Genomic DNA, 16,576 nt, shown 5'->3' with positions numbered 1-16,576 from the left:
TAACTTATGGATTCGGAGGATTATAGAAATCACCTTTTATTTAATAGGTTTTGTCAATAAATAAAAACTATTAGACGACTAACATTTTTTATTATATTTGTCCTACATTTAAACTAATAATAATAATAATAATAATAATAATAATAATAATAATAAATAAATAAAAAAGTCTTGGGTTAAAATTTTAGAAACTACAAATTTCTTTCAATAAATTTATACATTAAAAAATATTTACGAATAAAATTTTTTGCTAATAATAATAATAATAATAATAATAATAATAATAATAATAATAATAATAATAATACTTAATTAAAAAGTCTTGGGTTAAAATTTTAAAAACTACAAATTTCTTTTAATAAATTTATACATTAAAAAATTTGTACGAATAAAAATTTTTACATTAAATATTTTTATATCCCTATTTTATATAGATAATAAATAATAAATAATATATAATAACTTATCTAAAATAATAAAAAATAGAAAATAATAGTAAGTTTTCCAATAAATTACTGAACAAGAGAATGATGTCACCTAATAGAAATTTTCTCCCGATCGATGCCTCCAAATTACAGCGGGTTCATCCTTTCAGTCAAAATAAAACAATTAAGCAACCGATTAAGAAATTGGAGAACATCGTTTCGGAATACTGCTATGACCACCAGGAACATTATTACGAGTTTAATATAATTTTGATTGAGAACATGGTTTCTTATTCAACATATTCACCTACTCCCAAGCATATAAATACCCCCCATCTTCTTGCCCAAGTCTTCATCGATCAAAATATCTTTGTTATCCCATAAAACATAGCTAAGCTTTTCTATCCCAAAGAACATCGATAAGAAAACATGGTGTCTGTGAGCGAGATTCGCAAGGTTCAAAGGGCAGAAGGCCCTGCAACTGTATTGGCGATTGGCACAGCAAATCCATCAAATTGTGTTGATCAGAGTACATATGCAGATTATTATTTTAGAGTTACTAACAGCGAACACATGACCGACTTAAAGAAGAAGTTTCAGCGTATTTGTATGTATTCTTGTCAAATGTTTTATTTTTATTTTAATTAATATTTATCAAAATAAAATTTATTTTACTTATATATTATTTAATACACAACAATTAACATTCCATTATAAATCTATCATATCCTCTGCTTTACGATGATGATGACGACGACGACTATATATTAACATTATTTCTATAATTAAAATTCTGGCTAAACTATTAAAATAGTACGAAAGTTTAAGTCACACTACAAGAATAACTCGAAAGATTTAAAAACGTAATAAAAATTTTAAAAATATTACTTTTTAATAAGTGACAAACAGTTTTTGTATTTGACAAATAACTTGATGAATGTGAATTAAATATTATTTCAGGTGAGAGAACGCAAATCAAGAACAGACATATGTACTTAACGGAAGAGATACTGAAGAAGAACCCTAATATGTGTGCGTACAAGGCACCGTCATTGGATGCAAGAGAAGACATGATGATCAGGGAAGTACCAAGAGTAGGAAAAGAGGCTGCAACCAAGGCCATCAAAGAATGGGGCCAGCCAATGTCTAAGATTACACATTTGATCTTCTGCACCACTAGCGGTGTTGCATTGCCTGGCGTAGATTACGAACTCATCGTACTCTTAGGACTTGACCCATGCGTCAAGAGGTACATGATGTACCACCAAGGCTGCTTCGCTGGTGGAACTGTCCTTCGTTTGGCTAAGGACTTGGCTGAGAACAACAAAGATGCTCGTGTGCTTATTGTTTGTTCTGAGAATACTGCAGTCACTTTCCGTGGTCCTAGTGAGACAGACATGGATAGTCTTGTAGGACAAGCATTATTTGCGGATGGAGCTGCTGCGATTATCATTGGTTCTGATCCTGTGCCAGAGGTTGAGAAGCCTATCTTTGAGATTGTTTCGACCGATCAAAAACTCGTCCCTGGCAGCCATGGAGCTATCGGTGGTCTCCTTCGTGAAGTTGGACTTACATTCTATCTTAACAAGAGTGTTCCTGATATTATTTCGCAAAATATCAACGACGCGCTCAGTAAAGCTTTTGATCCATTGGGTATATCTGATTATAACTCAATATTTTGGATTGCACACCCTGGTGGACGTGCAATTTTGGACCAGGTTGAACAAAAGGTAAACTTAAAACCAGAAAAGATGAAAGCCACTAGAGATGTGCTTAGCAATTATGGTAACATGTCAAGTGCATGTGTGTTTTTCATTATGGATTTGATGAGAAAGAAGTCCCTTAAAGAAGGACTTAAAACCACCGGAGAAGGACTTGATTGGGGTGTGCTTTTTGGCTTTGGTCCTGGTCTCACCATTGAAACCGTTGTGCTTCGCAGCGTAGCTATATGATACACTTAATTATATATCTCTGCATATAAGCGATTGTGTTAACCTTTAAAGATTATCTTTTGTTCAAGAATAAGGACCTGATCAGCCAAAAATATCTCAAGTTATTCTTTTACACGAAAATTCAATCTCAAAGTTCAAAGTAGGTAACTGTTTGTAAGAATACTGATACAATATGTCATCTTGTGTTGCAGCAAATACATGATAAAATTCATTTTCATAGTATTTTGTCTTGTTCCAGTCATTGCTCAAGTTACACATTGAAATAGCTGGATTAAATGAGAAATTAAATGACTGTATTAAACATATACAACAATAATACATCTAAGATATCCATTAAGATCGTAAGTATATATTACGTTCTAATTAAACGTTTTGGATTTAAATTATATTAGAAATATCAAAGTGTCTTAGTGACGATTAACGAAATGCATGTATTTTGTTTTTTCTTTCCCTTTAAATACATAGATATTTAGTAAAATTTGATATTTGTTTTAATAAATATGAACAAAAGAAATTATTTAAAAATGCACAATGCCTCAAATATGTACTGTAAACAGTATTTTAATCAAGACAATGCGGTAGAGATGCTTTGAGTGATAAATACGAGTTCGTTTTTGTTTTCAGTTAATGCGTGCGCAACAAATTAATTAAAGTGTGATATTATAAAGTATGATTTTATACTATACAAGATTTAAATTGGACTAAAATAATACATAAAAAGTTGTTGTATAATGTGAAACTATATTTACATGATTAATTGAAAAAAAGAATGGAGAGAATTGGATAAAACATGATGACCGGTCATGGGTTAGCGGTGCTTGGTTTTGGTACAAGACGGAAAGTGTTTTGGACACATGCTGCTATAGGCTATTGTACGCATGTGTTCAGTAACAAAAACTTAAAACAGTTTTTTGAAACAAAATTAAACGGGGGGAAGCGTTTTTACTTTTTTATTTTAATACAAAAATGACTTGACGTTTTCTCTTTGAGTCCTATTATATATTCAAGTCTTCTTGACAACTAAATTTAATCAAATTAGTTTAAATCACTACAAAAAAATATTAAATATCGTCAAAATTACCGTCAAATTTAGTGTCAAATTGTATCGGCAGATTTATAATCGAATTTTCTAACAAAAAAAAAAAGAAAAATTTGTCGCCATACAAAATTACCATAGAAATATATTTTCCGTCACAAAAAACTAACAGAAAGTATTGGCGCAAATTAAGATATTACTCTATGGCGTCAAAACTACCGTCGGATTTTCCGTTGATATAATCCGCCGATACAACGGTTTAATGAAACGCGTCATTTTTCTTTTTTATTTTGCAGTATTATGTATTTATTCTTTTTCTTTATTTGATTTTTTTTCTTCTTATGATGATGATAATAAAGAGGAGGAGAAAGAGGAGGAGAATGCTGCATAAAGACACCAAACTCAAGTCTATGACAAGAATCATACATAATCTACATCAAAATAACACCAAAATTTTAAAATGGTGACACCAGAAAAAATTGAACCCAAAACAAGCACATAAAAACATTAATCACATTGAATCTAACTCATGATAACACCGAAATTTGGAAATGATGACATCAGAAAACTCATCAATATGGTTTAAATCACATAAGAAACACTACAACTACATAGTGACTCCAAATCTAATCCTATGACAAGAATCACACTAAATTTAAATCAAAATAACATCGAAATTTTAAAATGGTGACACCAGAAAAAACTAAACTCAAAACAAGCATAGAAACATGAATCACAATGAATCTAACTCATAATAACACCAAAACTTGAAAATGATATCACCAAAAAAACTTATCAACATAGCTTAACTCACATAAGTCATCCAAGCCTATGATAAGAATCACAATGATGATGATGTTGATGATGATGATGATGATGATGATGATAATGGAAGAAGAGAAAAGAAAAAGGAGAAAAATTCATCAAATGAAAAAGAAGGAGGAGGAAGAGGAGGAGATGGCGGTGGTGGTGGTGGTGGTGATAGTGACAACAACGACAATGACGATAACGAATAAGAAAGATGAATTAAAATGAGGGGAAGAAGAAGAAGAAACAGTAATGGCGGCGGTATACGGAAGAAGTAACGCGCGTGAATATAAAAACTGGTTATACAACTTAGTTGAGTAAATTACTTGGTTGTAGAGCTTTTTTTTTTCTTTTTCCTCTTAATTCTTCTTTAAAAAAAAAAAACAAAACAGTGAAGGTGTTTTTCCTTCCCCTAATTCTTTTTCTTTTAAGCAAAACAGTGAGACATTTTTAGTTTTTTATTTTATTTATTTTTTTTGAAACACAGAACTAGAGTTAATAGGATATTCTAAAAATGAGAGAACGTTTAGGTTTAGAGATTTATCTATTAAATGCAATATTCTGAAAATCGAATCGGATTGACCGGTTTGACTGGATTAATTAAAAACCGGTCTTTTGACCAGTTCAATTAATGTAGCGAACCGTTCTGCAAAAAAATTGATGAAAAACGGCCGAAGTGATGGTTAACCGATAAACTGTCGGAACTGGCCGGGTTTTTAGAGGATTAACCAGTTCATATTTTTTTTAAAAAAAATCTCCCCCTCTCCCAAAACGGGCCCGTTTCAGTTTTTGGAAAAAAGAAGAAACACTCCCAAATCCCAATCCCCCCTCTCTCGGGCACTCTCTCTCATAAGCAAAAGCAATAACCCTAACCCACTAACTCTGAATATCCTCTCTCTCTCTCTCTCTCTTTCTCTCTCTCTCTCTCTGACTTCATGCCCAACTAGTAGCGGCAGCCAGCGCCTGTCCACGCGGTCGACGAACTCTTCTCCTCACGCACGTGGCCGTCGGCAGTAACAGATAAAAGGTCAGATCAAGGTTCTTATCCTCTACATTGTCGCCTCTGGACTTGCAGATCGAAGCTTGTGGCCATCTTCTCTAGGATTTTTTTCTTAAATAAAATAAAAAATTAAATAATTTCCCAAACAAGATATTTCAACTTTATTTTTCAGAATACAATTTTTTTTTGTAATAACAGCAAGCGCCATACCCCCGGTGAACTCTATAAATTATATAGAGTTCGCCGCACTCCCCGCGAGCTCTATGATGAGTTCGGCACAATATATATACCCAGTGGGACCATTTGCTTTTGTCCCTTTCTTTTCTAATTTCTCTTCCAAATTTACTTTGCTCCTCATTTCTTTCTGTCTTTTCGACGCCCGTGAAGTTCATTGTGGACGACATTCTCAGTTCCAGGTCAGTAATTAATAGGTCAGTAATTCTCAGTTACTTAGAGTTTTTTTTTTTTTTTAGTTTAGTTAGAGTTACTGTTTACATGTTAGAGAAAATTATTAGTTATAGGTTGCATGTTAGTTAGAGTTGCAGATTTACTGTTTACATATTAGTTAGACTTACTGTTAACTATTTTTATGTTAGTTAGATTTTTTATGTTGTTATTTTTAAGTATAGTTGTTGTTTATTGTCTATAACATGTTAATTAGTAAAACAAAGTAAATTGTTAGTTAGTTTAGTCAGAATAATTAGTTTAAGTTGTGAATCAGAAGGTAATTAGTGGAATAATTAATAAGGTTAAGTTATATTAGAAAGAAACTTGATTAGTAAAATTTAGGATTCAGTTAGTTATTTATTAATTAATTAGTTAGTTGACGGCGTCGGTTAGCTGGGGCAGAATTAGAATTACTAAGTTTATAAGCTGTTTTAGACTTAAATATATTTTTTAATAATTTAGTTAACGTAAAAGGAACTAAGTTTAGTGTGTGTGATTTTATTTTACTAGATTGTGTTTAGATGGAGCAGTAGTTATTGGGTTATGAGGGTGAGATGTACCAATTAGATCACGCTGAGTACATTGCTGGCAGACTTAATCGAGTGGTACACTTTTTTAACTAATTTTTATTTTATTGTATTTAATAAGTAGTGAACTTGTTATTCTATGTCTTCACCGTCACAGTTTTTTTAATTTATTGTTTTCGTTTGGTAGGCGACTCGGATCTTGCACACCAGGTAGAATTTGATGACACGGCCGCCGGAGCAGATTAGGCCATATCTCAGATGAGCCGGATTTGAGTATGTGGCCTATATGGTCAAGTTTGAGCACGATTGGCCACTTGCCTCGGCTTTGATAGAGAGGTGGAGGCCTGAGTCCCACACATTTCATCTACCGTGCATGGAGATGACTATCATCCTGCAGGACGTGGCCTATCAGCTGGGACTCAGGATCGACGGTGATCCTGTGAGTGGATCCATTGGTGGGAGGGAGCAGCACCATCAGGGACGGAACATTGAGGAGTTATGTGAGCAGATTCTGGGTGCTGTTCCCGGCCCAGATGACAGACAGTCACAGACGAAGTGGACTGTGAAGCTCACTCGGTTCCACAACACGATTTGTGGAGAGCTGGAGCAGGACGCCACAGAGGAGCGCTTGTTGAGGTACAGGAGAGGGTACATCATGTAGTTGATAGGGGGTATCGTATTCCCTAATGCATCTGACTCTCGGGTGCACATCAGGTGGCTCCCCTTGCTGGAGGACCTTGAGACGTGTGGCCGGCTATCGTGGGGCTCGGCTGTGCTGGCATGGGTGTACCGCCAGATGTGCCAGGCCACAGAGCATGGTCAGTGCAATTTGGGTGGGTGCGTCAGCTTGCTGCTGTCTTGGGCTTATCACCATATTCCGCTGGTACGGCCCGATGACTTTGATACTCGATCGTCAATTTTCCCTGATGGAGAGGTATTATTATAATACTTATAATAACCCTTAATGTTACTATTACTTAGTTAATTAAATTGAGCGATGAAATAATATTGTGGTTGGCATTGTAGGTGTGTTCAGTACCGGCCGGACAATGCCAGAGGCGAGAGCAGGCTTAGGCATTACAGGCGTACCTTGAACGGGATTGGGATGCTGAATGTAACTGATAAATATTTAAGTTTTACATATTTAAGTTTAATTTACTTTAATACATGTTTCACATGAAATTTGAATGTCGTCATTTATATGCATTTTGTGAACAGGTTGAGTGGACGCCGTATGCTGACACACAGCTGATTGGTCTAGTTCCACTGGCGATAGCTGAGGCGGAAGCCTCGGCGGCGGTTGTTTGTCCGCTGATTTGCTTCGCTATCGTCGAGTGGTATCAGGTGGACTAGGTAGTACGTTAGTTCGGTGGCCTGCAGCACATTCCGACCAGGCCATTGAACATTGACGACATGCACAGGTTGGATGGTCGGTTTGGATGCGGCGAGTGGTTCCCGCAACTGCTTGGTGGCTGGCATGAGTTGTGGGATGCCCGGGTCCACCATCGTCTGCCTATACACTATCATATAGAGCTGCGTCCATCCCTTCCATATATGACTTGGTACCTGTAGTGGGCGCACACAGAGTTATTTGATCTAGGTGACCAGCACCTAGTGGCGGCTGGGATTGTGCCAGAGGACTTGCCCATCCACCATCCACTTGCTCCAGACCTTCCCATCCACCATCCACCCTCAGGTGGCATATTTAGATCCACCATAGTTCTTCTGATAGTTCGTCTAACAGCTCCACTCAACGGACTCTCATCGACAGTATCTGCAGATGATTCTCAGCCACCCACCTCAACGAGATGCACGAATAATTCCAACAGATGAATATTTGTCCATTGGTTGTGCCACCACCTTATAAGCCGTACATCCTCGTCGTCGCGCAAATGGTACCTAATTCAAGACATTAGAAATATTTCTCACAACCATGGTCTGATAAATATAATAGTAACAGAGACAATACAACTGTAATATACCTTTTATAAAACAAACTGCCATCTACTTCGGTCGGATATCTGTAGTAAATTCTTTTCACCATTTTTTCCTCTTACTGTCTGACGGAATACAATATCAAATTCTTCAAAGCTGTTAAACTGTTGACTTTCGGTGTTATATAGGTAATTATCGGTTGTCCCGATCTAAAAACGATAGAAACTTCTTCGTTATACACTATTTCACCATCGTAATGAATGGATAATAATGGATTCCTTGACATCGTAGAGAAAATGTCAACACTAAGACAAAGAAAATGAACAACGAAATTGTGATTTTCTGATATGCTCTCCAACAGATATGCTTTTATTTTAGAAACCTAACATATAGTTTGCCGGGGATACGGCAAACTTGCTGTTATTACAAAAAAAAAAATTCATATTCTAGAAAATAAAGTTGAAATATCTTGTTTGGGGAATTATTTAATTTTTTATTTTATTTAAGAAAAAAAATCCTCTTCTCTACATTCACGTCATCTCCTCTTCAAGCCTGATCAATTTGATTCCTCCCTCGCTTGTCAATTTGCTCGATCCTCGTCTTTGTCTCGCATTTCCTCCCTCGCTGTCAGCTTGCTTTCTCTCTCATGAGTTTCGTTCCTTCCTCGCCCTCTGTTTTGTTTCTCTATCACCATATGTTTGGTTCCTCCTTCGCTACCGATAAGCTCTCGCTTGTTCATTTTTTTTGTTGTTGTTAATTTTTATAATTTTAAATTTCTATTTTTTATGATTCTAAACCTAAAATATTCGAAATCGATTAATGAGTTTCGGCTTATTTTATCATTTTTTATTTAATTTTGTATGAAAATGGAATAAATTATGATGATTTTTTTCATATCATTTTTGTTGACACTGTTCTGTTTGTTAAATGGCTGTGTTGATGGTGATACTTGTTAAACTTTTTGGAATAATTTTTATTGATGGTTAATTTTTTTTGCTAAGTTAATTTTCTGACTGTGGTGTTATGGATTTTGCTGAATTAATTTATTTAAAACTATTTCTAATTGTGTTGTTGGTTGTATGATGAAGATGGAATAACTTAAAATAAAATTTTAATGATAAATTATAAATAATTTATTTTGTAAAATTATAAAATTTTAAATTTATTAATTTAAAATTATTAAATTTAAATATTTAAGATTATATATCAAATTTTTAATAATTTTATTTTATATTTAACTAAATCGGTTAAATTTCGATTGAACTATTGAACTAGTTACCTTATCAGTTTATTGACAGGTTTGATTCTCGCAACCTTGATTAAATGTGAGTATCTTCATTTAAAAAAAGTATTCTATTAACTTTAATATTTTTTGCAAAACAAATATCTAATTATAAAATTTAAAATAGTGTCGGACTCAATCGAAAACTTTTAAATTATAGAGATTTAACTATAAATTTAATAAAATTATAAAGACTAATAAAATAATTTAATCATTTGATTGTATTAAAAATCATTTTTTGAAAAAGACTAAACTACTTATATAATTCATTTTATCAACAGACAAATGTACCGATATAAGAATAAAACGACAATTATAACTACGGAAGATGGCTTCTGTGTGCCAAGAGTACCCAGACATTGATTACACAATTGGTCCGTTAGGATATTTTTGGCACACGGAAGCTATTTTTCGTGGATACAATTGTCGTTTTATTCTTATATGGATACATTTATTGGCGTTTGTATCTTTCATGAATACAAATAGTAATTTATTCAACTTTTAAAAGAAAAAAGTACCGTAAAATTAATTAAGACTGTATAACTTTATTTGAAAAGATTAAAATATTTTTATAGTTAATTTCTAAAAGATTATAACCTTTTAGCTATAGGATTAGTCTTCAGAGAACTAATTAACTACTCTTTTAGCATTTAAGGTTGTTCAATTGTATTACAAATTACAATTTTTGAAGTTTTAAAAGGTCCAAAGTAGAGTTTATTTTTAAGAGGAAAAAATATCCCATTAATTTTAAAAAAGATTAAAATACTTTTATATGAAATTTGAATTTGATTTTAAAAGGACTAATAAACTCCCCTATTAGTTAGTTTTTACAAGACTAAAATATTCTTTTAAAATTAATTATTAAAAAATAAAAATTATATATTTTAGGGTTAAGTTTTCTAATTTTATTATAAATATAAGTTTGAATAAATGCTGAAAACATTATTTAGCTCATCTTAAGACACGAAAATCAAAGAGAGTATTAATTTTCAAAAAGACTAGAATACCTGGATATGATTATTAGTCTAAAATTGTTTGTGTTAGAAATAAGAAATCCAATTGATTTTAAAACGATTAAAATACATGTATAGTTAATTTTTAAAAGACCAAAATAATCTTGTCGGGTTAATTTTAAAATAATTAAAGTAATCTTTTAATTAATTTTGAGAAAAGATTAAAATACTCTTATTATATGATTAATTTCAATATTTCATTATAGTAAAAATTAAAAATTTGAATGTGATTTTGAAAAGGCTAAATATCCTTTTGTTAATTTTAAAAAGACTAAATTATTTTTTTTAGTATTAGTTTTAAGACTACAATTTCTTTTTAGAGTCAAAGTTGTTTAGCTATATTAGACATTAGATATTTTAATTTGATTTTGAAATACTAAAATATCGTTTTAATTAAACTTTAAGTGGCTATATTTCTTTTTAAATTTTTTTAATTGTAATAGAAATTGAAAATTTAAGTTTAATTTTAAAAAGACTAAAATATCTATTTTCAAATTATGGTCTTTTACTTATATTAAATATTTTAAATTTAATTGTAGAAACATAGTGAATACCCTTTTATGGCATTATAATGATGGTTACCTATTATGAATTAAGTGTTGCATCACGAGTTAACACTCAAATTAGCTTTTAAAATTTGTCTTAAGTTTTAAATTGATTCTTGAAATTTTAATCGTTTTAATTTGGTCTTTGAATTTTTATTATGAAACTCATATTAACCTCTTAATAAAATAATGTTTATTGACGCTGTGATGACATAGCATACTAACGTACAGAGTTAGTACCACATGTGTCAATAACATTCGACTATGTGAAATGTAAAAATGACGTGTTTATTAGTGACATGTATTATACTGACATGATAATAGTACCACGTATCATAATATAATAATTTATCCACGTATCAATTGTATGTCGCGTGTCATAACAAAATTTGTTCACGTGTCACTAAAATATTATTATTTTAAACGATTCAAAGATCTCTGAATTTTCACTTATAACTCATTTTAACTCTTGAAATTAAAAAACGTACATCAAATTACTCTCCAAAATAAATTTTCTAATTTTTTATTTTATAAATTCAAAATTATTAATATTTTTTAAATCCTCTAATTTCTCATCTATTTTTTGACATGTAAATTAAATAAAATTTTTCTTACATAATTAAAAAACTACTTCAAAAAACTTAAAATAAATATGAAACTAGGAGATGATGATTATTAGACGATTTAACATTCTTTTGTGTTGTTTATTTTTTTTCTTATTGGATTAAACCGTTAATCGGTTTTCAATTCTGACGATATATATGGTTTATGATGCGGTGTTTGATTTTGATAGTGAATTTGAAAGAGGTAAAATGAAAAAAAAAAAGGCTATTGTAATGCTTATATAAAAGATAAATTTAAACATTCACTTTATATATCTTTTAAATAAATTATTTTATAATAATTTTTATATAAGTGACCTTTTTTATTAATTAATTAGTGTTAATGGTAATAGGCATAAGTTAGACCAAAATAAAAAAAAAAATATATTTTTTAGTCAGTTATATATTTATCTTACTGAAATAATATAATTATGTGTTATAAAATGTTTAATATTAAATTATTATAAAAAATTGAGTTAGGAAATAATTCGTTGTATTAAATTCATGCTTTATAACATATTTTAGTCAATTATATATTTATCTTACTAAAATAATATAATTATGTGTTATTATTATAAAATATATCAATTTTAAATTATTATAAAATGAAATAGTATTAAATTCATGAGTCAATTTGAGTATAGCTCGTTGTATCACTATTGTTCTGGTTCAACTATCTGGACTTAACCTCGGTTCTTAAAAATGGCCGACGAGTTAATGCCTCCAACGTCGAGCTGAGAATTTGAAGGATCCGAGCTTTCCGTTCGAAGATATTCCTCATTGCAAACAATATGCTGAGCACAGGGGAGTGTACCTGCAAAAGGCACTCCGATGCTTAAGTTAGTACTATGTATTTCTTATGTATATTGAGGATATGACATCTTACCTTTTATAACCGAATTATAGCTCGTAAAGTCGATTTATATTTGGTAACGGCCGTATCATAGCTCCTAAGATTGACCTGTTGTCATTTTGATGAAGCAGGTTGAGCTTATTGAAAGTCGAGCTATAACTCGGTAGGTGCATAACATGTGTAGCCCCCAAGCTTAAATGCTTCATAAAAATGAAAATAGGTGGTGTGTGCACGTGTTACAATAAATGAATATTAAAAACTTAATTAATGACCAGCCCCCTCCCTTGAATGATGTGCGCTTTGACCCTTACGCTTACTTAGAGTGTTGGAAACAGCGTCTCATTATTAGATCTGATAGTTGGGGTTGAGTGTGGGACTAGAACAGTTTTTGCATGTTGGTTTTATTGTTAACTGGAGGGGTTCCATCAACCTTTATCTAAGCTTGTTGAGTCAAAATGAACAAAAGAGGTACGCTTCTTCTTTTCTTATTTGTTTTTCCCTTGCCTTTCTGTATTCTTTTGAAAAAAATGGGAAATGAAAAATTGAAAAAGGAACAACCTTTGATAGAAGATGGTTCATATAACTGGGTTAGTGATGATGTTAAGATACAGGGGCCTCTGTTTGTAGATGCTGAGAGTGTTGGTGAGATTGATGTGAACAAGATTGTTAGAAAAGGTTCTGGAATTCGTATAGAGCTACTTTCGTGTCCTAGATCAGACCGGGTCTTTCATAGAAGAAATGATTTTGAGTTTTTTTTTATGTATAGTTGTGTTCTTGAGGAATTGTATGTGAAACTGCCATTTACTGATTTCGAGTGTGCTGTTCTGAAGCAACTAAACTATGCACCTTCCCAGCTTCACCCAAATGGGTGGACTTTTCTAAAATGCTTTGAAAACTTGCTGGATTTTCTGGAGTGTAAGCCATCTTTGGAGTTGTTCTTTTCTTTGTTCCAGGCAAAAGGGATCTGGAAAGAGAGTTGGGTTAACTTAAACAGTACCCCAGGGTTTGCTGTGTTCAAACTGTATAAGTCTTCTTTTAAAGTCTTTAAAGAAATGTTCCTAAAGTTTAGGGCTTCTGAAGATTGTTTTCCTTTCTATCTGGATGAAAATCTTGGGGGAAAAATTCCCCCATTTTTGGTCGTCGCAGCCAAACTATATCCTGGGTCCGGAGCATATTAGTGTGGAGAACGAATGTATTATTGAGTTCTTAGTTGAGGTTGTTCGCGGAACAAGTTTATTTTCGGTTTTTGAACTTCTCCCTTGGGAGGACAATAGGAGTTCTATGGTTGAGTACCTGAGTAAGTATTGTTATATCTTCGATGTATACAAAGGTGTTTTGTTCCTAATATTTCTATTATTTGCTTGTTACAGGTGGGAAGTATCCGGGTGTGTCAGCTTCAACCCTAAGAGATCGGTTTAAAAGCAAAAATTTGGAAAAAGAGGGCTCGACATCGAAGCCTGATAAGGTAGGTTTGGAAGGTGAGGTTAATCAACCTCGCCGAGGTCGTAGGAAGGTTATCACAAGAAAGAGAAAGTCGAGTGCAATTGATGTTGAAGATTCCGAAGATTTTTCTGAAGGGGAGAAGGGGGTCCCTTTAGAAGAGTTATCTAGATTCGTTGAGAATCAAAGACGTTTTCATGGGTTTACAGAGGGTGGGGAGGGTTCTTCTCTTTGGAGTAAGGATTGCCCATACATGGTTATCACTGATGATATTGCCCAGTCTGATATGGATAAACTTGTGGTAGAGGAGGCTGGTGATATTGCTATCGACCAGTTTATGCAGGTATAAGGTTGTATGTTTGTTGTTTTTTATAATCACTTTTATTTGCGTTATAAGTATTTTGTATTGTTCTTAGGTTGTTGGATTGCGGATTGCAAGCCTTGGGCATAGCCAGGAGATTAGGCATAGAAAGTCTTCACTGTTGTCTGAGGGAGCTAATAAATTGAGTGAGGAGCTTGGGGCGAAGAACAGGGTCATTGCTGAACTAGAGGGAAAGGTTTTGGAGAAGGAAAAAGAGCTTTCTACCATGAAGGACAAGTATGATAAAGAGTCTGAGTAGCTGAAGAATGCCGAGCTTGCAAGTTTGTAGGAGCAAGTAGTGGAAGTTATTGTTAAAATGAAAGACCTGAAAAAGTCAAAATAGACTAAGATTTTGGACGCCTTCATAGAAGGTTTTGAGCGGGCTGTGCTGCAAGCGAAGTTCTTGCTGCCTGACCAGGATTTGTCAAAAATGGATCCTGGGAAGATTGTCCAGGATGGGAATTTGGTTGAAGATGAAGAAGTTGCTGGGGATGGTGCGGACAATCTCAACGAAGAAGTTTAATGGTTTCCTTATTGTGGTTTTCTTTTGGTCATATCTTAAACTTTATTGGTGAAAACAATTGTAATTTTGATGTTTAATTATGAAAGTACTATGTGTACTTCTTTGACATTTTTTAATGCTCACTGTTTTAGGTGTGAGTTTGTGAATTATGATTATGTCTGGTAATATTCCTCGTTGAATATAACTCAGAGAGGTAGTAGTCGGTTTTGAGATTTGATATCATATGATATTTTGTTCGGTTTGAACCGAGTTTGTTAGAGGTAGATTAGGCCAATCCGATAAGTTCGATGAATGTACAAACAATGGACAAGTAATGAATGAACTATATTGTTTTGTGAATCCTTTAGTAAAAAGGCGCAGGTAGGCAAGCCTCGTTTAAACCTCTCCAAGCAAAACCCAGCTTTCGGAAAAAAATCTTGTGAGTAGGAAAAAGAGTACTTGCATGTCCCTGTCTTTTAACTGTAATACAATTTTAAAGAGGAAATGTTCCAAGTATTTGGTATAGTATTACCATCAAGTGTTTCTAACCTATATGCCCCATTACCGAACACTTCTCTGACGCGGAATGGACCTTCCCAATTTGCTGTTAATTTCCCATGGCTCGAAGGTTTTCTGGCTAGCTCGGTTTTCCACAGCACTAGGTCGTTGAGATGAAACGTTCTTGGTTGGAGCTTCTTGTTGTATTGCCGAGCTATACGCTGTTGTATGGCTCGGTGACGGATTGCTGCTGAGGATCGAACCTCTTCAACGATATCAAGGTCGTGCCTCCTGGACTGGTCTGACGCTGCAGCATCGGTGATTTGTGCTCGGATTGAGGATTGAGAGATTTCCACTGGGATCATTGCTTCTGAGCCATACACCAATATGAAAGGTGTTTCCCTGGTTGTTGAATGTACAATGGTGTTGTATCCCCATATTATTTCGGGGATTAGTTCGGACCAGAGGCCCTTTGCCTCATCGAGCTTTTTCCTTAGCGCGTGTAAGATGATCTTATTCGCAGCTTCTGCTAATTCATTTTTTTGTGGGTGTTCGACTGATGAAAAATGTTGCTTGATTCTGAGATTCTGCAAGAAAGAAGTGAATTTGTGATCGGCAAACTGGCGACCATTATCGGTGATAATGTGCCGAGGTATGCCGAACCGACAGATTATACTTTTCCAGACAAAAGAAATCATTTGTTGGGATGTTATTTTTGCCAGTGGTTGTGTTTCTATCCATTTGGAAAAATAATCTATTGCAACTATTAAATATTTTACCTGGCCAGGTGCTAATGGAAAAGGGCCAAGAATATCAAGCCCCCACTGATGGAATGGCCAAGTTACCTCAGAACTGTGTAGAACCTCATCAGGTAAGTGTGTGATGGTGCCCTGCATTTGGCAATTCTCGCTTGTCTTAACTTTTTCGGCGCTGTCCTTTTGGATTGTTGGCCAATAAAAACCTGCGCGCAATAGTTTTGAGGATAAACTTCGGCCACCGATATGTGTGCCGCAGATACCCTCATGGGCCTCGACCAGTGCTAGTTGGCTTCGTTCCTGGGAAGAAATTTCAACAAAGGTCGAGAGAAACCTCGCCTATACAAATGGTTATCGTATATAATAAAGAAAGATGACAGTCTTTTAAGTTTCGCTATATTTGTGGTGCCGGCGGGGATGTTCCCAGATTTTATATATTCTATGTAAGGTTGTCGCCAGTCTTCTTCCTGGGTTAAACTCAAAACTTTGGCTAAAGTTACACTTGGTGTAAGCAATGTAGATCTATATAAAGAGGAAGTTCGCATCTGAGAACTTGCAAGTTTAAACAAAATATCGGCTCGGTGATGATTATTTTC

General features: G+C 33.7%; 2 protein-coding genes across 2 annotated transcripts; both read left to right on the top strand.

The window, feature by feature from the left end:
* The first annotated feature begins 631 nt into the window (after positions 1 to 631).
* Positions 632 to 2,599, top strand: LOC107638895 (stilbene synthase 3). Its single transcript, XM_016342294.3, has 2 exons — positions 632 to 1,032; positions 1,386 to 2,599. Exons 1-2 carry the CDS (start codon positions 855 to 857, stop codon positions 2,375 to 2,377), a joined length of 1,170 nt encoding a protein of 389 aa, XP_016197780.1. The 5' UTR covers positions 632 to 854; the 3' UTR covers positions 2,378 to 2,599.
* A 10,926-nt stretch (positions 2,600 to 13,525) lies between these two features.
* On the top strand, positions 13,526 to 14,484 carry LOC107636070 (uncharacterized). Its single transcript, XM_088483706.1, has 3 exons — positions 13,526 to 13,721; positions 13,795 to 14,207; positions 14,281 to 14,484. Exons 1-3 carry the CDS (start codon positions 13,526 to 13,528, stop codon positions 14,482 to 14,484), a joined length of 813 nt encoding a protein of 270 aa, XP_088339832.1.
* Positions 14,485 to 16,576: the final 2,092 nt, after the last annotated feature.

Source organism: Arachis ipaensis, chromosome B4, assembly GCF_059453495.1.
Source record: "Arachis ipaensis isolate K30076 ecotype BB chromosome B4, ASM5945349v1, whole genome shotgun sequence".
Classification (NCBI taxonomy): Eukaryota; Viridiplantae; Streptophyta; class Magnoliopsida; order Fabales; family Fabaceae; genus Arachis; species Arachis ipaensis.
Note: the sequence above shows the minus strand (reverse complement) of the source record. Positions and strands in the feature narration are given on the sequence as shown.

Coding starts and splice junctions, on each gene's coding strand:
- LOC107636070 (XM_088483706.1), top strand. CDS start 13,526: ATGAAAATCTTGGGGGAAAAATTCCCCCATTTTTGGTCGTCGCAGCCA. Junction 13,722..13,794: donor TTCTATGGTTGAGTACCTGA/GTAAGTATTGTT, acceptor TGCTTGTTACAG/GTGGGAAGTATCCGGGTGTG. Junction 14,208..14,280: donor CTATCGACCAGTTTATGCAG/GTATAAGGTTGT, acceptor TATTGTTCTTAG/GTTGTTGGATTGCGGATTGC.
- LOC107638895 (XM_016342294.3), top strand. CDS start 855: ATGGTGTCTGTGAGCGAGATTCGCAAGGTTCAAAGGGCAGAAGGCCCT. Junction 1,033..1,385: donor GAAGAAGTTTCAGCGTATTT/GTATGTATTCTT, acceptor ATATTATTTCAG/GTGAGAGAACGCAAATCAAG.